We start from the raw sequence: 22,587 nt of genomic DNA, 5'->3' as shown, positions 1-22,587 counted from the left end.
GAAGTATCCTGGTTGGCGAAGGGGTGATGATGTTGATGGGGGCACGCACGCTGTTGTTGGGTGGCGTTATGAGTACTGTGTATACATTGGATAGAGTACACCTGACAGGACGAGAAAACAGACGGGAGAAGGGAAGAGAGCGAACAAGGCATCGAACACGCTCCCCTTACTTTCTCCTCCTCTTCCCTCACCGCAGGGGTGCTTGGATGTCGCACAACAGGAGGAGCGAAAACTCAGACACACGTACCCATGCACGAGGTGTCCCCGACGCATGCACCGACGCGTCTGTGCATGGGTGGCCAGCTCCTGCCCTCGCTGATGTGAGATCAGAGGGAGAGAGAGAGAGAGTCGGTGGGAAGGAAGAGAAGAAGGCAGTTTAGAGTGAGTTGGGGCGGTGCCGGGTCTCGACCCGTCCCCTCCCCCCCGTTCTCTGGCCTGTTGTGGGCGTCGCCCGGTAGGGGCGGAGGGAGGGAGCGGACCGCTGCGCGCCGCCTTTGCGGAATCGCTGCTTATCTGTTTGACGAAGTCGGTGACGGCGCAGGGCCCACCCCCTCCTCTCATCCGCCGTATCGCACCCGGTGGCGGACGTGATGGAGGCTGGTCAGGGTGGGACTGCCTTGAACGGGCAGACAAGGCCATGAAAGCAGGTGGCATCCTCCCCAGCATAGGAGGGAGGGGGTGGAAGAGAGCTACCGCGCACACATACACATGTCTGTGTTTGCATACCCGAACGCCGCGGCCGGAAGCCGACCCGACACGCATGGCGGAGGCCGCCCACAAGAGGGCAAAGCACTTGTGCCGTGCGAAGCAGCGCGGTGGGGAGGGGGAGGAGAGCAGAGCAGACAAGCGCCCATCGGACTTCTCGGCTGAGGTGTGCGACAGAGGAACATAAAAGAGCCCCGTGAGGAGCACAGGGGAGGACGGCGCCGACGCACGCGTGGCCCTGCCCACATCGGAGGGGCCACAAACCCGCTCTCTGGGCACCACCCCCTGGCAAGGCAAATGCCTTCTCTTCGTAGCGGAGGGGGTGGGGGCTGATCTCACACGTGCCAGCAGCGGGAGAGGAAAAGACGAGAGACGGGGATGTGGCCTCATTCACCGCTCGTAGGCGCACCTCATATCGTAGCATGAGGTGGGCGCACACGTGCCCCCCTTCCTCCTCCCTACGGACACAGTCACCCGTACACGCGCAGAGAGAGAGGAGGGAGGGGAGGCAAGGCCGAAGTAGAAGAGGAAAGCAGTCGAGGACGGCGACACCAGGGAGCGAGAGAGAAACGTGCTGGAGCACTCATCCCTGCACACGGACCGAGCCACGCAGCAGCACACGTAAAAAAGGCAGCCGTGGTCATCCGCAATGGAGAGGGCGAGGAGGGCGACCACACAGAAAGAAAAGGCGACACACACCACTTGAGAAACACAACGAGGACGTGCAAGGGCTACAGCCAGCGACGCACGCCTGACGTTCTCTCCCTTTGCCGCTCACTTGAATCGTGAACTGCACGATCCTGCCTTGCCTTGTTTTGCGAGCTTCATGCCCGGCAGCACGCCTTCCAGCTCCACTGTCATCATCTACGTACATCGACTCTGCACAGCCACAGACCCGCATACACACCCGCGCATCGAGCTCGTCTGCAGGCTGTCCATCAGCGCGCACGCGACTCTACGCAACGCGCTCGTAGAGCAGTATGTAGGCCGTCGTCGTGACCACGCCGACAGCGTCGGATGGAACGCCAAAGTACTGCTTCACATCTCGCTCCGCCATCGTCGACACAGTCTCGTCGTCGAAGCGGCGCCACAGCTGAGGACCGTAGCGGACACACGTGAAGTAGTGCCCTGAGTTTGGTCCCTCGCCAATGTGGGCGACAAAACCTGTCAGCTCGAAGCGCGCCTTGTGGCGGGCGACGCCACGAAGCTTGCGGCGTACGTCCTCCGACGCCGGCTTGAATGTGTCGGTCGACGAAGTCGCGTTCGCTTCGTCTTTCTGTCCGCTGCCGCTGTTGTTGTGCCCGCTGGTGCTGCTGACCGCGTCAACGCCGCTGTTCTTCTGCGAGCGCGCCAGCTTGTTGCGCAGGCTCTGCTCGATCACCTCTGGGTCCGTCAGGTACTCCTCCACGTCCATCTGCATCGGCAGTGCGACGTGGTCCGCCTTCTTTGTGAAGATCTGCTTCTTCACGTCGTACTGGAAGCGCTTCAGGTGGATAAGGAGCGCGTACTGCGGCAGCTGCTGCACGTGGATCGTCTTGGCGGCGCGCACCGGCATCTTGCACTCCTCGCAGCGCAGCTTGTTCTTCCCCCAGAAGTACTCGGGGTCACCGAAGTGGTCGAGGCAGCGGAGGAGGGACGTGCCCTGTGCCGTCTCGAGGCTGAGGTCCATGAAGACCTCCTCTCGGGCGGTCACGTTCTCGCACTCGAGGCAGGCGGTGAGGGAGCCGAACTGGCCTTGCAGGATTACCTGGAGAGGGGTGAGCTCCCCGCTGAAGGGCTGCTGTGCATCCACCGCCTTGCCCCCGTTCGCGCCGGCGTCGCTGTTGGTGGCCGCTGCCGAGGTTGTCTTGTCGAGCCTGTTTTCCTTGTGGCTGTGGCTGCTGATGTGCTTATCCTTGCTGTGCTTCCAGGAGAAGGACAACGACCCCTTCTTCTTCATGGATGTCTCGTGCTTGAGAAAGAGGTTTACGTTGGCGGGGTCGGCCATGATGCGCTGCTCCGTGTCCCAGATATCATTCAGCAGAAACATGGTGAACTCGTGTGCGTCCTGCTGCATGTCGTTGTTGAAGACCTCGTTCTTGGCGCGCACGCAGTTCAGCAGTTCTTTTGGGGCGATCTTCTCGCGCGGGTACTTGTCCTTGGTGCGGTTGTTCGACTTGTGCATAACGGCGATGAGGCTGCAGAGCTGGAAGAGCACCGTGTCCTCCTCGAAGCCAGACTTACCCTTCTTGGTGAGGTAGACGTGGTACAGCTCGAGCAGCCGCAGCCGCAGTGGGGCGCAGTGGTAGATCAGCTGGATGACGGAGTTGCAGTAGCAAGTGTTGCCGTAGTTCTCCAAGCCCAGCGGGTGCCCGGTTATCTCGAGGAACTTTGTGTGGATCGCTGTGCTGGGCGAGCCGCTGCCAGCCCCAGGTGAGAACGAGGTGGCCAGGCTCATCGCCACCGGAGCCTCCGAGGCGCCGGCGCTGAGGGATGCGCCGCCGTGGACGCTCATGTCTGGGGAGTTGGGGGAGTCGGCCAGACACGCATCCCGCTTCGAATGGGAGAAGGAGTGCTGCCGGTACGATTTGAGCACGGGTGAGCTGCAGGAAAGGTCCTCCACGGCGGTGGGGGTGCTTGTGTTGTACGTCGGAATCTCCATCGTGTTCGACAAATTCGCAGCGGAGAAGTGCCGGCGGGATGGGGAGAGAGGCGAGGATGGCGCACCCACGCGGAGGTCACTGCTGGAGGACATCATCGGCAGCTGCTGTGAGGCAGCCATCTGTATTGCGATCGGTTGGCTCCGTGGACCAGCGCCGCCGCTCGTCGGGCTGCTCAGCGACCTATCCGGGGTAAAGCAGGGAAGGGTGTACACCATGCTCTTTGCATCCACGTAGCGCGGCACTGACGAGCCGACGGTGTCCGTGGCCCCACTCGCCGATCTCAGTGGTGGCGTCTCGGCCGACAGCGCTATGGGACGGCTGGGGACCGATGCAGCGGTGCTCGCAGCATTTGGCGATCCCGCCTTTTCTGTCGCCGCGGGAGCACCGCCGAAGCCCACTGCCGCCTCCGACTGCGAGTTCCGGCGAAGTGGGTTGCTCGCCGACGCCGTGCCGCTGGACTTGGACGTCTCGTTACCCATCGCAGGTCAGCAGGAGCCCGAACGAAGCAAGGTGAGCGAAAGCCCGCACGGGGCGACGACGCGGACCGCTGCGCCCCTGCACGGACGCTCGTGTGACGTGCCCTTGTCGCCTCGGAGGCTCTCTCTCCCCCTCTCTCCCTCTCGACGCGTTTTTCTACCGCACAGCGACGCCACAACGCGCACCGTGGGGAGGGCTGAGAAGGTCCGAGGGCGGCAGGGGGAGGAGCGCGGCGCGAGCCTGTGAGAGCGAGCGCAAACAGCAGCAGTGCGCCGTGCGCCGTGCACACCCACCAATCCACACAGGCACACAGGGATGTCCTGCCGGAAGAGGACAAGGGAAGAGGCAACGAGACAACTGCAGAGACGCCAACAAGCATGTAAACGCCGACAAGCCGCGACAACGGAAAGGGGGGGGGCAACGGCGCGCACCCGCGCACGCGGCGGATGTACCAATCTAAAGAAAAAAAAACGCAAGAAACACACCACAGCAAAAGGCGGGAAGGGCACGAAGGCCCCGACCCGAAATCGAGTAAAGACACACGGAAAGAGGGAGAGGCGATGAGGCCAGCAGCGCCACAGCCCGGACAGACACACACTTCCACCAGCCTGCGCGAGGCAGGGTTAGACGCACGCACCGACACGACGAGAAAAAAAAATGCTTGCAGCGGGCCAGAGGCGATAATAACGAGGGCAGAGGGCAGGAGGGGGGGGGGAGTGAAGGAGATATGGTGAAAGCAAGAAAAGAATGGCAATGAACCAAAAAAAAGAACCGAACCAAACCAGCAGCGACGAGGCGCACAACGCAATACAGCACGAAGAGCGTGACAGTGACGGGGCGGAGACACGGCGGTCGAGCGCCCTTCAACGTAGTGTACAGGCACGCGCCACCCCCCTCTCTCCACCCGAAACCCAAGCACTAGAGAGAAAGGTGTGAGGGCGAAACGTGAAGAGATGACGATAAAGCAGTGGCAGCACTACCACGGTAACGAATGCCCACAGGCACAGGCACAGACACAGACACCAGTTAAAGAGTAGGAGGGGAAGAGAAAGACCAACACCAAAGCAGAAGGGTGTGCGTATGTGTGAGCTTGGAAGAGCAGCCGCCCGTGCACTCCCCACAAGCGTACGGACACTCCAGACAGACCGACACGGACAGAGACCGACCGTCTTCAGAAAACAAAATACACACCCGCTAAGAGACGGAGCAGAGAGTCGGTGAGTGGCGCGGCCCACAGCACAGAGCCGCGAGGGAGGGGTTTAGGGAGGGGGCAGAGGGCGTTTCGCTCTGGGCTTGTGCGAGCTCGTATGCGTGCGTGCGCGCACGTGCGCCTCCGTCTCTCTCTCTCTCTCTGTGGTTTGCTCCACCGCCTTTGAAGTTCGCAGACTCGCAACGCAACGGCGGCCGTGGTGGGCGGTGCAGTGGTGGATAGTGGCAAACAGCAGCAACAAAGATGGATGCGGGAGGCAGCACAGGAGAGGTGATTGCGGCTGCCGACTTTCCTCTAGTGCAAGTTGCTGGCGTTTGCTTCCTTTCGACTCCAGCGTGCTGGTCGCGGCCGGCGGAGGGAGAGGAGGAGAGGTACCTCTAATATCTATGCGCGCACGCCTTCACGATAGTATGGTGTCTGCGTCTGCACCTGTCCGCAGCAAACCTAGAGAGGGCAAGGGGAGGAGGAGAGACAGCCCCAATTAAGGAGTGCGAAGGGGGTGGTGATGGGTTGCTGAAGTGCGCACTAACAGTGGTGTGCAAGTCGAACGCCTCCTCCTCCGTTGGTCTCGTTGCCGTACGTTGAGGCGGGGCGCCTGAAAAGGCTTTTGTATTGTTGTTGCTGCGATGTTTGAGTGCAGCACCGTTTGGCCTGTGGAGTGCGAGCGTGTGTTGTGTATGTGTACAGAGATGTGGGTACGCGACTCTGCGCGGAGAGACGCAGCGGTGAAAAGAAGGGAGGAGAGGAGCGCTAGCACCTGTTGTACTCAGACAGAAAGACACATAGCGCAGGAAGCTCGTAAAACAAAGCCATCAAACACAGATTGCACGCGACAGAAGGCCGTGCATGCAACGATCACGGAGAGGCGGAGGGAGAGAGAGGGAGTCGTACCGAAGAGGCAACCGCCACTACCAGTGGAGAGGTTCTTGAAGGCTAAGCCAACTGCACGGCAGTGCTTTAAGATAGACGCACAATGGTGCAGCACAGCCGCCATCCACATCTCGTCAGACACAAACGTGCTCATACGCTCGCGCCCACGAACACAAATAGAGAAGAGGTGTCATCAGGTGCACTGCCGCGAGATCCCTGTGCGAGGACATGCACGGACACTCACCCCCCTCAAACTCACAGCCCTGAGCGTATCATCCGTCCGTGCGACTTCGATCCTTTTCCGTTTTCTGTATGAGCCCCGTGGAAGGGTGGAGGAAATGGGAGGGGCGGGGGAGGGCAGCAAATCATTATCCTCAGCCTTCCGACTTGTGAGCAGAAACAACATAGCTGTGCAGCAGCACGCACACCTCTGCACGCGCACACGCACATCGCGATCACAGCGTCACGCTGCGTGCTCTGAATGGTAGGCAAGATCTCACACACCCTCGCCATCGGCTGCATCCTCAGGCGGCCCCGCCCCTCTTTCTCACTGGACCCCCTCCCCCCCCCACATACACACAACTGCCGGTACTCACGACTGAAGGGAGATGGAGCACTACAACTGTGGCGGTGGAGTGCGATAATAATGCTCGGGTGGGTGTGAGAGGAAGGATCTGTGAGGGGAGAAGGGGAACACACCGAAACGTGGCTTTCTCTCTCCTAAACCCCAACCCCTTCCATCACACGCTGCAGCAAGCTGTCAAAGGTCATCTCAGGGCAATCTGGCGGCATCACCGTCGATGGCGTGACCTCCTTGAACTCCGCCACCACGCCGCCGTCCTCTCCCTTGGCCAGCTGCACAATGCCGTACTCGAAGCGCTGCTCGGTGCTGTTGTGGTAGAAGGTCTTCAACAGACTCTCGACATCGCTTCCGATGTCGGACTTCGCGGGCGCCGCGGCCCGGCTGCTCGGCCGCCCTCTGGTCTTCGCCGGTGGCGCTGGCGGCATCACATCCGTGCTGGGGACGGCCAACGACGCCGTTAGCGACGCACGCAGCTGAGCGTCGAAGAACTGCTTTTCAAAGTACTGCTCCCGGGCCAGGATCTCTCCGTAGATGATCACCTGCATTGCGTATCGGTACGTCTTGCTGTTCGGCAGGTGCCGCAGCGCGCCGGGGCACGCCGTTTCAAACGCACCAAAGCGGAAGTTGCTCGTGACGCCTCCTGTCGTCTTCCAGTCGCCGATGAGCACGCGGTTCGTGCGGCGGTTTCGGCCCATGAAGTCGATCGTGCCGGCAATGCCCCACCCGGGTGCTGCAATCACCTGCTCCGCGCCGAGCACGTCGTAGGCGCTCAGCACCTTCTCTACGGCCATCTCGGCCACTGGCAGGTATAGAGCCTCCTCTCCGTGCAGCACCTCGTCTTCAAGAGGTGTCGTCGTGATGGCTGCGGGTCCTGTCGCGTCCGCCGGCCGTGCTGCCTCTCGGGCTTGCTTGCGCTTCATCAGCAGCGTAAAGGTCGGCGGCGGTTTCTTGAGCAGTTTGCACTCGATAAACTCGTGCACGTTCTTGCCGAGGAGGGCCTGCCGTGACCAGCCCTGCTTGATCTTGTCCACCGGCTGCCCCGTCTTCTTGGAGACCAGCTCCAGCACGCGCTTCTCGTCGAAGGGAAAGAAGCGGTCAAGCAACTTTGAGACGGAGCGCAAAGTCGTGCCGCCCAGCTTGTACTGATGCCACTTGGCATCGAAGAGGATCTCTGAGCCGGAGGGGTGACGGATACGCTTGAGCGGCTGCATGCGGATGGGCGGGGTGGGCGGTGTCTCGCTGTCTGCGTGTGGTGTCTAGGTGCGTAGGGTGCCACCGCAACGCTTACCGATGCCCACCCCCTCGTTCTGTCTCTCTCTCTCTCTGTGTGTGTGTATGCCTGTGTGGGGCACGTGTGCTCTACGCAATACACGCACGCCCGCGTCCCCTCTTTCGTCCGTAGGGCAAGGAGCGGGAGCTCCGCTTTTCCTCTCGAAGAGGGCCTTCGTGATGCCGCACCAACACGCTTGGCGCGCTTATATGTACATGTATGTGTGTGCGTGTGCGTCAATCAGCGAAGATCAACTTTCCAAGAACCAAGGATGCGGGACGAGCGCGCGTGTCGCGACTTTCACTCGTGCCCTCGGCTGCCTCTCTGCGTATCTGTGCGTGCGCGTGTGTGCGTCGATGGATGCGTTGGAGATGCGCGCGGGTGCGTGGAGGAGCGGACACTGACGGAGACGAGAGAGTCATGCAGAAGGAGGGAGGGAGGAGGATGGGCCGAGCAGCAGAGAGGGGCCGAGGCTGACGTGATACTACTTGCGAGGCAACTGACCCCGAGAGAGAGACACCCCTGAGAGTGAGGTTGGGCGGAGAATGAAAAAGGAAGCTTGCTGATGCACCCCACTGACATCGCCTACGCTCGCAGAGACCTGCGCCTACATGTGGCGCACAGAGCAGCGCAGTCAGCAGTACGAGGGAGGGAACGAGCGGGGGAAAGGAGGGACAACTACCGCCAGTGTCCGCGACGCTGCTGGCAGAAGCCACCACCGCCTCCGCACAGGGTTGACCTCCCTGCGCTCTGTGCGTTTCTTGTCCTTTGCCTTTCGAAGATGTACATCGATACACACACACACAAACACACCTGTGCCCACATGTACCTCCATGTGTGCTCTCGCCATCACCACATCAGCATCAGCTACCAATACATAGAAGAAGAGGGAAGAGGAGGAGGACTGTCTCACGCCGCCACCACACAACTCGGGGGAGGGGAGGGCAGAAAAGAGAAGTGAGAAACGAAGGCGACAAACAAACACAGCAAACACAGAGACACGAGCCTCGCGCGCGCACACACACACACACACACACACGGAGAAACGCGCAGGGGCAGCGCGGCCCGGAAGGGGCGGACTCACTGGGCCACGGAGGAAGCCTGCGGCACGTCGGCGGCTTCGACGTCTCTCTGCTCCGCCGCCGCAGCCGCCGGAGGCTGCTGGGCGATGGGCAGGAACAGCTTGAACTCCGGTGGCAGCTCCTCCTCGGCGTATAGGCGGTCGCTGAAGTACAGACGGCGGATGCGGCAGTTCGCGTGCACCTGCACCCGCAGCGTCTCCACGTAGTTCGTGCCGTAGGCGCGGCGCGTGAAATCGGATAGGTTGAACTGGATCTGGTTCCAGCCCTCATCGAGGCGCATCGGCATAGTGCATATGAACGGCTTCACCTTCGTTGTGCTCTGGTAGTTGCTGGCGCGGAAGCGACGGCGCATGTTCTTGTCGTCCAGTATGGTCACCTCGAAGGAGAAGTACTTCTTCATGTTCTTGATGATCATGACGAGAAACGGCAGCTTGATGCCAAGGGTCTGCTTCGGGTTGGCGGGGCAGACGATGTAGCACGTGCTAACATTGCTCCCCATAATCTCCAGCACACTACTCTGGATGTCCTCGTCGGTGATGCGCTTGACGTGGCCGTTGCGCACCTGCGAGTCCCAAATCTGCAGTGGCTTCGAGCCGATGCTGTAAAGGATCGACAGGAAGCCTGCCTGGTAGCTGTTGTGGAACATGGCTGGAGGTATCGGGGGGGGGGGGCGGGCGAGGGCGGAGGCAAGTGCGTGTGTGCTCTTCGTAACGGAAGGCAGACACACACACAAAAGAGAGGAAAACGTCGCTAGTAGTGATGAACACTCGTGCCGAATCTAAGCGTGGCAGAGTTTCGCGTGTGCGATACGGACGTTGGTGGCTGTGGCTTTGTCTTGCTGCTTTCTGAGGCGGGGGGAGGGGAGGGGGATGACACACTCACACACAGACCTTCTACACGTTGGCTGGTGAGAGCAGGTACGTCGTGGGAGGGGAGGGGGTGGATGAAAGAGCATGGATTGAACAGCTGTGCGCCATGTCGTAATGTCGCCACTATCGCCTCTCCATTTCTCACGACGTCGCGCCAAGCGAAGCAGAGAGGAAGAGAGGGACGGGACAGACTCACCTTGGCCGGCAGACGCGATGGTGGCCGCAGCTGCGGTTGTGAGCACCACGCGAAGCACAAGTACACTCGCCGCGCCTCCTCCTCGTATGATCGCTGCACGAAGACCTTTGCCAATTGGCGTGCATGCGAGTTGAATCGCCAGTTAGAGCGCAGCTGTGGGAGGCAAGAGAAGTTAGACAACGTGAAAAGCTGCGCGGCAGCGGATACACTGGCGGTGCCGTCGGCGGGGCTGCGTCCCGGTCGAGGAGAAAGGGGAGGCGGAGAAGCGTCTACACACACCACACACCAGCCTGACGCTCGTGTGCGTCATACCTCCTCGCCCAACATCAGCGACCCCACCGCTGCGGCGATGTCGTCGCGGGTCAGCCCAATCGCCTCTGCGACCTCGTCAAAGGCCACTTCCTCCCGCATGCAGCCGCGCCACACACCCTCGGAGCAGCAGCCGGCGGCGACCAAGAAAATCATGGCCAGCCCTAGCACCTCCGGCGTCGACTCTGCAGTCTGCAGCAGCACCGCTGGTATGGCGAATGGAAACTGCAGACTGCGCAACAGCGAGCAGTTGCTGCTCTGCTGCCCCGCAGGCAGGCGAAGAGATAAACCAGAGAACCACACGCCCGACCACGACATGTTGGACAGGACGGCGTAGTCCACAAAGAGAAGACGAGACAGCGTGGCTGTCACGTCCTCGGAAAAGATGTGCGAGACGAGCAGCTCGCGGCGCTGCTGCTGCAGCAGCGGGTCTACGCGAAGACCCTCATTCTCGACATCGAAAGCCGTGTCACCGACTGATTCCTCAGCGGCGCCAGCCGCCGCCAAAGCCTCGACGCTGCGTTTCTCCAGCTCAGCAACGATATCCGCAGAGACGCTGTAGAAGAGCGAGCTTGCCCTGGTTTCGCGTGATGAGGCCGCTGCAGTGAGGCATCGCTGCAGCGCGGGACGATGACGTGCATAGTGCGCGTGAAAGAGCCTACGCGTTTGTGCGCAGCTCGTGTTCATGATGAAGTCAAGTAGCAGCAGCGAACCGCGGAGGACTGGCCGAGGCGGGAACGACGCCGGCCCCTGTGCAGACCCGAAGCGCCTCGCTGCAGTGGCTGCACTCGTAGGAGACGGCGCGGTGGCGGCGTCATCCGCCATTCGCGAGAGGCGCGTCTCCGATAAGCGCGGCCCCACCTCATTGCTCCACACGTGCTGAAGCACTTGCATCTGCTCAAGCACCTCGCGAAGGAGCGGTGCCGAGGACGCGTCATTCACCTGCGCTGCCATGTCGGCGCCGCGTGCCTTGTGCGCAACTCTCGCCGCGCGCTTTCCCGGGTTGCAGCGGATGAGCTCGCTACTTTCGAGAGAGACCCCCACATGCACCGGCTTCAGCGCACCACCAGCAGGACCAGCAGAAACAGAGGCAGAGGCATTAGCCGGTGCGTCTCCGCCTTCCTGCTGCTGGGCCTCCAGAACACGCTTCACCAGCCCCGCAGAGGATGTCTCCGCGCCAGCGAGCTGCTGCAGCGCCGCCACTCTCAAGTTGGGAAACAAATTCGTGATGGCGCCGAGGATAGAAGGGTAGTCGTAAGCAAAGTACGGCGACACACGCCGCATAATGCTCGACTCGTACGTTTCCTCGCACTCAGGGCTACAGAAGCGCTGCGGGAAACTGGCGCCGATCAAGCCATTACGCAACACGCGCGAGGACACCGGTGCGGTACCGCCCGGGCCCACCGGAGCTGGTCGCACAGCAGCACCAGCAGCCGCACCATCCGACGTCGCGGCAGCTCGCATCGCCCTCTGCTCGCGCATCAGCTTCTTGCGCTGCATGCGGTTCAGCATAGCGCGTTGGCGCTGGGCGAGTCGGAAAGACTCTGCCGTGTACAGGTCCTCCTCGTAGACGATCTCCTCAGCATCTGCGTCCGGCTGATCTTTGATGGACCGTGCCGCTGCCGCTGCGCCGTCTGCCGTCTCTCCTCGCCCGCGCCTGTGTGAGCCATGGCTGCGTCCATCAGCCTCGTCGTCCGTGGTATCATCACCCTCGGCGCTTGATGCGGATAAGGATAGCGAGGAGTCCCACTCGAAGGACAGCGTGCCACTGCCCGCAGCGAGCAGCCCCCGTGGCTTGTTGCTGCACCCAAAGCACCCACATAGTTCGTTGTAGTTTCGCTCCACCAAGATGTCCCGCAGGCTTCCGCGGTCAATGAGGTGAAGCATGTGCTGCGAGAGCGGTGCTGCCGGGTCGAACTCGCGTGTGGTGGAGGCGAGGTACTCCGTGACGAAGGAGACGGCCTTATCGATGATGACTTCCCACGCACCGCCACGGGCACCACTGCCGCTCTTGACAGCGCTGTCCGCTGGCGAGTGAGACATGCGCACGTCCCTGTGCACGTGCGAAGGAAGAGGAGAGGCGTGTGGAGGCAGAGAAGGCTGTGCAGGTGAGGACATCCGTCGGATACGCAACATACGCGCCTGCACTGCGCAGAAAAGCAGGGCACAGCACATGAGCACTGCTTGGCCACAGAATGGGGGTGAGGTGGGGGGGGGAGGCGGCGGCTGCGGAAAGCCGCGCTTGTGCACGCGCCTGTCTATGTGCTTGAGAAGAGGGTGGTTTGGCAGAGTTGAGCACATAAAGTCGAGAGGCTCTCAGGAGGACGTGAGAGAGCGAAGGCACAGGCGACGGTACAAGCACACTATATGCTTGTGTGTGTGCATGCACGCAAGGGTGAGGGAAAGCAGAAAGGGAAGGGCGGCGCAAGCCATGACGAGAGCGCCATGCACCCACCCCACCTCCCAACTCCAAACACGTGTTCCGACAACGCTGCAGTCCCTCTATCGAGGCGGCAGTGAGGGAAGGCCGAACGCTGAGGCGGCCATCACCGGACCGCCTTCGCCTCCGCTGTTGATGACACCAACACCCGCGGTGGCGCTCGCCTTTCCCGTTGGCACCGCCGCGCCACCGGCTGCCATCGCCGCGGTCCTCGCCCCGCTGCTGCCACCACTGCGTCGAGGATATGGTGGCCCGTCGCCGTCAGGGCTGCTTTCTCCGTTCGCAGGGGCCATCTGCCGCTTTCCTTCCGGATCCGCGTACCGCGGTGGCACCGTCGTCGGCCACGTTGGAGATGATGATGCGCTCAAAGACGGCATGCTCGGCAATGTGACGCCACTGCCGTCGTACTCCCCGCTGCACCATTCCTCCATCAACTCGTCTTCTCTGCCCGTCCGTCGGTGATGCGCCAGCATGCGTTGGCGCAGTCTGTGATGCAGTGGGCTGAGTTGCGTGTCCTGGCGGAGGCGCTTCCGACGGTTCTCGGGGAGTTGAAGCAGCCCATGGCTGTACTCGTGCAGGAAGGTTAAGAGGGTCGGAAGCGGAATACTGTCGACGTCCTTCTTGGCGCCCTGCAGCATCCGTGTGGCCGCCGGCCCCCACCTCGCTTGCTGCTGCTGCTGCTGCTGCTGCTGATTAGCGTTCGCCACGTACTGCTGACAGAAGTCGCGAATATCGGCGGCAACGGTGGCACGATGCATCGCATTCTCGTGCACGAGGTCGCCGCAGCGGCGCTGCTGCCGCTCCACCTCATCACGCAGGCCCTGAATAATTTGCTCGTACTCGGCCTCCGTTTGCGCCAGCTGCCTGCGCCAGTACTGCTCGGAGTTGGCGGCCATGGCGGGCGTGTGCGTGCGTTACGCCTTACGGAGACACACACCCACACACAGAGTAAGAAGGAGGGAGAAAGACGTGCTTACGGATGTGCGCGTGACAGCAGACTGGCGCAGACAGGCACCGTCGCCACCCCTTAATGGTGCTCTTGCAGTTGCGCGTGCGCGAGTGTATGGGGCGCTTTTCGCAGCTGCGATGACTGTCGTGTTTTTAGCGGGAGGGGTAAGAGGAAGCTGTGAGATGAACAAGACGCGTGTGGAGAGACGAGGGGCGGCGGCTTAGGAAGTAGAAGGGCAGCGACAGCGAGAGCCTCACGCACACAGCATGCAGTGAGCGGAGACCTTGAGGGAAGGAAGGAAGCAAGGAAGGAAGGAGGTGCTCTCGCTGGCGAGAGGCGGGAGGGATGAGGAGGTGAGAAACTGTTCCCCTCCACATCACATTCCTCTCCCTTTAAGGGCTACACGCATAGACGACGCCCTTTTCGCTTGGGAGTCGTTCCCCTACATCCAAGCGGTGAAAGGAGAGCGTGGGTGCGCCACACGCACAGACACATACGAGCAGAAAGACGACTCGCGTCGCGCTTGTTCACATCTACACCCCCTCCAATCCGCGCACCACCCTGTCTAGCTTCGCCACTTCCACCCGCAGCGCCTCGTAAGCCTGCTGGTCGAATTGGTGCGCCTTGTAGAGCCTCTCACGCTTGGCGTTCTGAAGAAAGCGATGCAGGGACTCGTAGCTGAACTCTTGCTGCATCGCGCCATACCACGCGATGGCGATCCAAGTCGCGCTGTACCCGACGAGGTACGTGATGGGCTCGACGAAGTTCCAGTCGAAGTGGACGTATGTCCAGTCAAAGAGCACCGCCGCCTGTAGCACGAGAAAGGCAAACAGCTGCTTCATGAATACGTCCGGGTAGTGGAAGGCGATCTCGTCACACTCGGCCTTGATGCGCTCCATCGCGTCCAGCTGCCGGAGCTTCGCGGTGAGTGTCTTCTTCAAGTGCCCATCACGCGCCGCCCGCAAGTGGGAGACCTCAATGGGAGGGTCGAGAGAAAAGGAGTCGGTGCTGGGGCTGCCGCTCACACCAGTTGCTGTCGCCAGGAAGCGGCATTCGGTGATGGATGCGGTATGGAACGCGCTTGCATGTGTCGACGTCGTCCCCTTCGCCAGGGCCGACGAGAGGGCGCATCGCCGCGACAGTGGTGCAGCGGCCGCACACTGCGGCAGAGAGTTGCAATGACGAAGGAGCGTCAGGGGCAACATGGCGTCGAAGAAGGGCAGCGCGGAGGGGAGTGGGGGGGGTGTGGCTGTGTGCGTGTATGCGTCTCGAAGCGAAACGCCACCGAAAGAAAGGGTGCGCGGGGCGCGGAGAAGCGCCTCACCCGTTGCCTTCCAGATGCTCTTCGCACACAGGGGGCGGGAGCGGGAGATACGGCGCTGCGAGCGAAGGACTGCGAGGACGGCGCAATGAGGCAGAGAGACAAGGCGGCGTGCCCCGTTGCCGCGGAAAAAGAGGAGCCGAGAGAGAGAGTGGGAGGAGTCGGGGTGAGAGAAGGCAACAAGAAGTCCACACATGACCTTGTGAGCAGCGCCATAAAGCGAAGCGACGACAGCACACACACACGACTTGTGCACAGAGCAACGTAGCGTGCCTCTTGTACGCGAGTGTGCAGACAAGAGGATAGTAAAGGGAGTGGGGGGGGGTACGGTGAAGCAATCAACACAGTCCATCAGCACAACTACCGAGCACGGCCCTCATCGCTACGTACTCGGACGATGCACACGCTCCTCCCCATGCCGAACACCATACGGAAGAGGGGAGAGGTGATGAGTGGAGGACGACATGCCGTCGCCTCGCCTTCGCGCATCATTTGACCCGACACGCCGGCCATGCTTCGCCTTCTCCATTCTGCCTCGGAAGCAGGAGGGGCAGTGGGGCGCTGCGCCCCCCACCTTGATTCGTATTCGATCCTGTTTCGGTTAAGATGCTGATCAGTGCACACCGGAGGGAAGGAGGGGAAGGGGGGAGGGGCACGTGTGAGAGATAGCGAACGAGAGATGACCAGAGGGATAGCTGAGGAGGGGAGGGAGGAAGTAGTGAGACACAGGGCCAGAGACGCACTCCTCCACCGCAGCTGCCCTTCTCTTCTTCCTCCTCCCGTTGCCCACATTCTGCCATTTGCCCCCCCCCCCCCCCCACCCACACACACACACACACGCCAAGAGGCAGAACCGTGCCCTCCCTATTACTCGCTCGTCCCCGTCTCCCACCATGTCGCCGCTGCTGCCCCAGCCCAGCCCATTCCAGCGCTCCCCTCTTCACTCCACAATCCTGCCCACCTAACTACTATAAAGGAAGTAAAACTATGTCTACCACCCACCCACCCACACACAGAGTGAGAGAGAGGCGGCTGCGCATGCGTTCGCTCGCACGTGCACACCCGCCCCACCTTGCCTGTTCTTAAGCGTGACTCAGCGACGCGACCATGGGAAACGTGAAGCTGTCGCCCGTCGCGTACGTGGCCGGCTTCTGCGCGACCATCTTCTTCATCGCTTCTTCCACGTTGGCCTTCGTGACGCCGCTGACTGCCTGCACGAGTTCCTCGACTGAGTTGGGCGATGTGGCGAGGAAGTCGCAGTAGTCGCGTGTCATCTCCACCTGGTCGTGCAGCAGGCGCACGTACGCGCAGTGGGCCGCACGCTTCACGGCCGCCTCGTCAACGGCTGCCGGAAAGGTGCTGGAGGCTACCTGAAGCATCGTCTTCACCTCGGCCGGCGCACCGCGCACAGTGTAACCGATCAGGCCGGCAGACGAGTACGGGCGGTAGAAGACCTGTGCGCCGTAGTGCTCCGAGCCGGCGCGGCTGCCGTGCGCGCTGCGCATCGCCTCCTCGTAGATCTCGCGCGTCACCAGCGCCGTCGCATATTGCTTGGCGCCCTCGTCACGGCCGTGGGTAGGCACGCCGACGGCACCGATCACCTCCGCCTGCATGTCAGGCATTGTGCCCATGACAGCGGCGCGGCTCTCGTACTCGACGTTCTGCCGGCCCGCGTAGAACTGGGCCGCCTCGTTGCTGTGGGACAGCTTCGGCGCGGCGGCGCGCGCGTGGTGCGGGGCCTCGGCCGAGTGCTTGTACGGCAGTTTCTCATAGGCGGCTATCAGGGCGTCGTGCGGCACGTTCACACCAGCCAGGACGATACGGCTGGGCTGGAAGTTCGCGGCCCAATGGTCTAGCAGCGCCTTGTGGCTGCAGCGGTCGTTTGCGATGCGAGGCACCATGCGCGGCGCCCCGAGCGGCTCCTTGTAGAAGGCCACCGTCTCCAGCTGGTCGATAGCGTATTCGCGAGGGTTCTGCCAGCGCATCTCCTCCAGCTGGTTGTCCATCGTGTCGCGGAAGCGCTCAATATCGCTCTCGTGGAAGCGCGGTGCGACGACGCCGGTGGCGAGCATCTCAAATGGCTTCTCCCACATGTCACGGCGGCCCTCCGCCTTCCAGCTCAGATAGCGCTTGCACACCTCACCGTGGCCGTACGCGTTGCCGGTGGAGCGCATCGTGCGGTCGATCTGGAAGAGGGAGCTGTCCATGTTGGAGGTCTGCAGGGCGAAGCGCATGACGTAGCTCAGGCCGGGGGTGGCGATGGGGTCGTACTTCGGTCCCGCATCCGCATAAACGCCGATGGACGCGACCGGGCCGTCGAGATCGTGCGACACTACACGCACGCCATTCGTTAGCTTTGTGGACTGCACCGCGCCGGGGCTGCGCGCCTTGGCAGCCGGCGCGATCCTTGCGCTGAAGGCGCTCCGCAGCGAGGGCTGCCCGAACTGGTACTCGTAGATACCCAAGCAAGACGTCGCGCGCAGCATGATGGATGCGCCAGCGTACGCTCTTTCGTGAATGAGCCGTGTATCACGGTGGACGAGTGTGCGCACGTGTACACACACACACACACCTGCGAGGAGGAGCAACAATGGTGCGCCTACGCAAAATACCGAACAAAGGAGAGGGTGAGGGAAGGCTGATGCGTCAGCACACGCATATGTGCATTGAGGAGTTAAGGGGCGGGGAAGGGGTGCGGTGGTGAAGCGCGGAGATGCGAGGGTGGAGGGTTGTGCGTCGGGAGAATGAAAGGCGATTCGCAAGACAGAGGGACAAGGTGGCCGCCGACGATGCACTCCACGCGCGCATGGAGAGCAGCCGTTGAGGCACACAAAACACGCCCAAGCACATATGCGCGTGAAAAGACAAACTCGCGTAAGAGAGTGGAGTGACGAGCGCACACCAATGCACAGGTGGCCCTTGTCACGACGACGCCGGCGGCTGTGGTGCGTTCCGCCCCTCCCCGTCCTCTCATCTACTGCTCATGCCTTGGGAGCTGTGGCGTGTGCTCGTACGCGGGCTCGCGTCCTTTAGGCCGGCAAACGTGCGCACGGATGCAGAGAGATGCAACGTGAGGGCGCTGACCATTCTCACACCCTTTGAGAGAGACGCAGCGGCATGCGGACACGGGCGTCACGCCCTCGACCGTCTGCCACCATCCTGAATCTACCCCCCTCCCTCCCGCTCTACTCACAGGACAGAGCCGGTAGCCCGAAGGAGGGAGAGAGACGCGACGACACGAGAACGGCGGACAACGCTAAATGCAAGGAAAATACGCCCCACGGCCGCCACGCGACCGGGACGGTGTGGATGAGCGAGAGAAGTGGTCGTAGCAGGAGAGGCAAGCAACCAGCCAAAGCCCAAGCCCAAGCCCATGCCACATGGGACGCAGACCAACATGTGCGCACGCACAGGGGTGGGTGGAAAATAGAGGGGCACCGTGAAAGCAAATACAAGACGTCATCTTACCGCCCACGCTCCAGCCCACGCGCTACGACGCCGACGACGACCGCCGCCACTACGTGGCGATGCAAGAACCACCGAGTCGGGCTTGTATGGGTGCCCCTCTCGCCCGACACCTGCGCGCCTCACTCGCCACACACAGCTGCGCCCGGTACTATATCCTTCGTGCTACAATGGCAGCTCTTCCTCTTCTTCCAAGCGCGCGAGGCGTTCTGTGTGGCTATCGTTGCTGTAGTGCGAGGAGCGACGCACTTGTGGCGGCGACATGGCTGCCGCCGGCGCTGCGGCAGCAGGCTGAAGAGACGCCACGGGCGCGGTCCGTGGTGCCGAGGGACGCGCCACAGAGGTTTGCACGGGAGCAGTCGACGAGATCGGCGGCGATGCTGGGGAAGGGGTGACCGATGCGGGTGGGGGTGCAGCAGCAGACGCCGTTGGCGCTGACGTGGCGGCAGGGGGCTTCGGTGGCGGTGTGGCATCCGACGGGTTTGGGGCTGGAGCAGCTGCGCTGGGAGGGGCCTCCTTCGACGACGCTGCGGCCGACGACTGCAGCGAGCCATCGTGCAGAGGGCGGCACACCTCCTGCGGCTGCTGCTGAGGCTGAGGCTGCAGGGTGACGTGAGCAGGGGTGGCTGGCGCCTGCTGCGATGGCTCCAGTAAAGGAACCTTCGTTTCTTCCCTTCGCAAGGCCACCGTCGTGGCAGGAGGCATTGGTGCCCCGGTCTCCATAGCAGTGCCGGTGCTGTTCATGCTCACAGATTCCTGTGCAGCTCGACTGCCACGCACGGCGGCCTCGACGACTCGGTCGAGCACGGCGGTAGAGAGGGGCACCTTCGCTTCGTACTTGTCGTAGGCGCATGTGCAGATCTCGTCCAGCAGCCGCTGCACATCGCGCATGTCGTCCTCCGACCACTCCTTGCGCCACTGTCGTGGGGTCGATCCCTTCGCGGGTGATACGAGGGCGTAGAGGAGGAAGGTGCAGCTCACCTGCAACTGCTGGAACTGCGCCTCGGTATAGGCCACCTCGTCGCGCACTCGGTCGAGAATGCCTTGCAGCACGTAGCGCACGACGCACGCCATCAGCGCCGACGGCGGTCCGGCTACCGGCTCCGTGCGCAGCCACGTATCCGTGTTTGCGAAGATGTGGTTCACGCTCATCTGCAGCGTGGACATCACCTGACGCGTGTAGGAAACCGCCGGCTTGCTGCCGCCGCTGCCCCCGCGCGGGTGGGGAGAGAAGCCGCCAACCATCGCGCTGCCGCCGCCGGTGCGGTGGTCGCTGCGAGTACCAGTGCTGCCGCCCCCACCGGTGCCGTCGCTGTACGCGCCGATGTTGTTGCCCCCACCCACGCGGTATGCATTGCCGCCGCCGTAGCCGCTGTTGTCACGGCGACGGTTCAGCGGAGACGACGCACCATCCCCCGCCTTGGTGGCCTCCGTCGCGCTCGCCGCCTTCACGGGCGGCAGCGCCTTGAGGGCGTCGTACATGGTGGACCACTGGGGCAGCAGCAGGAGCAGTGCCTCCTGCACTGTCGGCCCGGTCGTCGTCGCCGCTGCGCTGGCATACCCGCTGCTGCCACTGAATGCCTTGTCGTACACTTGCTGCACCTCTGACTGACCCAGCAGCACGATACCGCGGTGCTGAAGCTGCTGCGCCGTCTGCTCCAGCCCTGCCGTAATCGGCGTCAGCATCTCCGCCGGCACGCCCTCTTCGCCGACGAGGTTGGCACCGAGGGAGGTGGACAGGCACTGCGCCAACGAGGCGTAGAGGAAGCGAGTCAGAACAAAGGCCATCTCGCGGGCGCGCTCCTCGTCGACGGCCGGTAGCGTACTGAGTACGCTGGAATTCGGTATGGGAAGCGGCACACACGCCCTGAGTAGCTCTGGCTCCGGCCCTTGTAGCAGCTTCGTCTGCATCTTCTCCCAACACTGACGCACCACGCCACACGCCACCTCGTGAACCTTGCTTGCGTACAGCTGCACGACGTCGTGGGCGGCGGGAACGGCGCTACCACTCGCCCCAGCAGTACCATGCTCCACGGAAGGAAGATAGATCTCACCCAGCGTCTTCATGGCCGTGACAAGCTGCTTCAGCAAGCGAGTGAGGTGCACCGTGGCTGCCTGCAGCGCCTCCGCGCTTGCTGTGGGGTCGCGGAGCGCCAATGCGCCGTCCATCGCCATCGCGTCCAGGTGCACCATCGCGAAGTCCGCGAGCGACTGGGTGATGGGCTGGAGCACCTCGAGGAGGACCGGCTCGATTGACTTGGCGACGAGGGGCGCGGCAGGACTGCTGCCACTACTGCTGCACACCTCCACATCCAGCAGGGCGTGCACGCGCTCCGAGTTGACGGCGAGCATCGCGCACGCGTTCTTGAGCTGTGCCAGCGGCTCGCGTAGGTTCACCTGTGCCAGCGACGCCTCCCGCTTCGCCATTTCGGAGGCCTGGAGGTCGTCTGGGATGACGAGGGCGGCCTTGAGGCTGCGCTGCGTAGTCGCCACGTTCGCCTGGAAGCTCGCTGTGACGCTCTTCATGAGGGTCTGCAACACCGCAGCCTCGAACGGCGCCTCATCGGCCACGTTCTCCGACTCAAAGAGCGAGGTGGCGCGCAGGAGGCGCAGGTCCTCGACGTAGCCGCGAAGGCGGTCCATCGCATCAGGGTCGTCGAGCGGGTAGGAGCACATGCGCGTCTCGATCGCGCGGTAGAGCTCCCTGGCGAGCTCGCAGCAGCTCTCCTGAATCTGTGTGATGCTCGAGATCGACTTGTGCTTCGACAGAAAGCCGTCGCCAGCCACCCAGTACTTGACGCCGACGCTGTACTCCTCCTTGTCGATGAGCCGGCGCATCGTGGTAGGCAGGCTGGTGAGAAACTGCACCTTCTTGAGCATGCGATTCGCAGTGATAGTGTCCTCAATGTGGCCGCGGTGCACCTGCAGCTGCTGGCTGATCTGGCTCGAGATGCTATCAATCGTGTTGACGTTCTGCGAGAGGGTCTGCAGCTTCGCGTCCATCTCGACTACGTTGTTCTTCATCTCCCGAATCGTCTCGGTCGCGGAGATGAAGCGAGCGTAGTTGCGGTACACGAGCTCCTGCAGCTCCCCATCCAGACGGCGTACGCGGCGCAGCAGCTCCGTGTCCGTCTCGACCAATCCTTTAAGACTCTCGCGCTTCAGCAGATCGGTGGTGTAGCGGTTCACGTTGAAGTACTCCGAGTCTAAGTCGAGCTCTGGTGGCACGTTGGGGTTGCCCTGCGTGGACGCGTGCGACGGCGTTCGCTTCGCGGAGGCGCTCGGGTCGCCGTAGAAGGCCTTCATCTGCTCGCGCAGGCGCTGCCGACGTTCCTCGGCATTGCCGCCACCAGCGCTGCTGGGATGCATCGACGCGGATTTCGGGAGAGTGCGAGGGGGTGGAGCTGGGCTGAGTGACAGAAACAACGGGCTGTGCATGGGCTTATGTCGTTGGCAGATGGGCCAGGAGCAAATGTGCGAGAGCAGATCGATGGACAGTGGAAGAAGCGAGGGAGAGGGCAACACACTGGCAAACGTGCAGAGGGCCTGGGGCGCTGCCTGCACGACGACCTGAGGGGGTGGTGGCGGCATAGAAAGCGAGCGAGGAGAGGGGGCGGGCGACGCACACAGCGCACACGGGCACACTCGCCGAGAGGCCCTCGATTCTCATCACCTCACCGTGCGCGTGTCTTCGTGGTTTCCGTTGTTTTTGCGTGAACGTGAGTCCAATTTCTCCGCCGCACAACGTGGGGTCAAACCGCCCCTCCACTGCCACCTACCTCTCCCTCCGACCCCTGCCACAGGCCCAACCTCGCGTGGGCCGATGGCAGCCGTAGACTCACACACGCCACAACAACGCGCCGACCCAGCCATCGGAGAGCACGGCCCCTGCCCCCCACCAACACCAGTGGGCGGTGTGAGGGCCGGGCCGGGTGGGGGACGCTCGGGTCACGATGACGCTCTGCCCATCATGTGGATGGATACAGATCTGCCTCGCTGTCGCGGGCCACTCCGATGCAACGTCATCCAGGACGCCACCGCCGGCACCAGCAGCGACACATCGCTCTGAACCCTCCCCCCTGCGGCGTAGGTACCTGACCCCGTCGCCACCAGAAGCGGCTCGGCACTTGGCAAGGCATGGGGGAGGGGGCTGCCTGGCTTTTCCCACGGTGAGGGCACTGGACTCTGAGGTGCCACGC

The 22,587-nt window shown here is 62.5% G+C and overlaps 8 protein-coding genes across 8 annotated transcripts; all 8 read right to left on the bottom strand.

Moving 5' to 3' along the window:
- Positions 1–1,660: 1,660 nt before the first annotated feature.
- Positions 1,661–3,826, bottom strand: LINJ_21_0460 (putative cysteine peptidase, Clan CA, family C19; the record flags this gene model as incomplete). The annotated part of the gene is made up of 1 exon (XM_001465314.1): positions 1,661–3,826. One exon carries the CDS (start codon positions 3,824–3,826, stop codon positions 1,661–1,663), a length of 2,166 nt encoding a protein of 721 aa, XP_001465351.1.
- Positions 3,827–6,624: 2,798 nt separating this feature from the next.
- On the bottom strand, positions 6,625–7,698 carry LINJ_21_0450 (conserved hypothetical protein; the record flags this gene model as incomplete). Its single annotated transcript, XM_001465313.1, has 1 exon — positions 6,625–7,698. The coding sequence occupies one exon, from the start codon at positions 7,696–7,698 to the stop codon at positions 6,625–6,627; it is 1,074 nt and encodes a 357-aa protein (XP_001465350.1).
- A 1,139-nt stretch (positions 7,699–8,837) lies between these two features.
- Positions 8,838–9,485, bottom strand: LINJ_21_0440 (conserved hypothetical protein; the record flags this gene model as incomplete). Its single annotated transcript, XM_001465312.1, has 1 exon — positions 8,838–9,485. One exon carries the CDS (start codon positions 9,483–9,485, stop codon positions 8,838–8,840), a length of 648 nt encoding a protein of 215 aa, XP_001465349.1.
- A 725-nt stretch (positions 9,486–10,210) lies between these two features.
- Positions 10,211–12,388, bottom strand: LINJ_21_0430 (conserved hypothetical protein; the record flags this gene model as incomplete). The annotated part of the gene is made up of 1 exon (XM_001465311.1): positions 10,211–12,388. One exon carries the CDS (start codon positions 12,386–12,388, stop codon positions 10,211–10,213), a length of 2,178 nt encoding a protein of 725 aa, XP_001465348.1.
- A 327-nt stretch (positions 12,389–12,715) lies between these two features.
- Positions 12,716–13,549, bottom strand: LINJ_21_0420 (conserved hypothetical protein; the record flags this gene model as incomplete). Its single annotated transcript, XM_001465310.1, has 1 exon — positions 12,716–13,549. One exon carries the CDS (start codon positions 13,547–13,549, stop codon positions 12,716–12,718), a length of 834 nt encoding a protein of 277 aa, XP_001465347.1.
- A 586-nt stretch (positions 13,550–14,135) lies between these two features.
- LINJ_21_0410 (conserved hypothetical protein) lies at positions 14,136–14,501 on the bottom strand (the record flags this gene model as incomplete). Its single annotated transcript, XM_001465309.1, has 1 exon — positions 14,136–14,501. One exon carries the CDS (start codon positions 14,499–14,501, stop codon positions 14,136–14,138), a length of 366 nt encoding a protein of 121 aa, XP_001465346.1.
- Positions 14,502–16,005: 1,504 nt separating this feature from the next.
- On the bottom strand, positions 16,006–17,409 carry LINJ_21_0400 (metallo-peptidase, Clan ME, Family M16; the record flags this gene model as incomplete). The annotated part of the gene is made up of 1 exon (XM_001465308.1): positions 16,006–17,409. The coding sequence occupies one exon, from the start codon at positions 17,407–17,409 to the stop codon at positions 16,006–16,008; it is 1,404 nt and encodes a 467-aa protein (XP_001465345.1).
- Positions 17,410–18,553: 1,144 nt separating this feature from the next.
- Positions 18,554–21,757, bottom strand: LINJ_21_0390 (conserved hypothetical protein; the record flags this gene model as incomplete). The annotated part of the gene is made up of 1 exon (XM_001465307.1): positions 18,554–21,757. The coding sequence occupies one exon, from the start codon at positions 21,755–21,757 to the stop codon at positions 18,554–18,556; it is 3,204 nt and encodes a 1,067-aa protein (XP_001465344.1).
- Between the last annotated feature and the right edge of the window lie 830 nt (positions 21,758–22,587).

The sequence above is a fragment of the Leishmania infantum genome, chromosome 21 (genome assembly GCF_000002875.2).
Source record: "Leishmania infantum JPCM5 genome chromosome 21".
Classification (NCBI taxonomy): Eukaryota; Euglenozoa; class Kinetoplastea; order Trypanosomatida; family Trypanosomatidae; genus Leishmania; species Leishmania infantum.
Note: the sequence above shows the minus strand (reverse complement) of the source record. Positions and strands in the feature narration are given on the sequence as shown.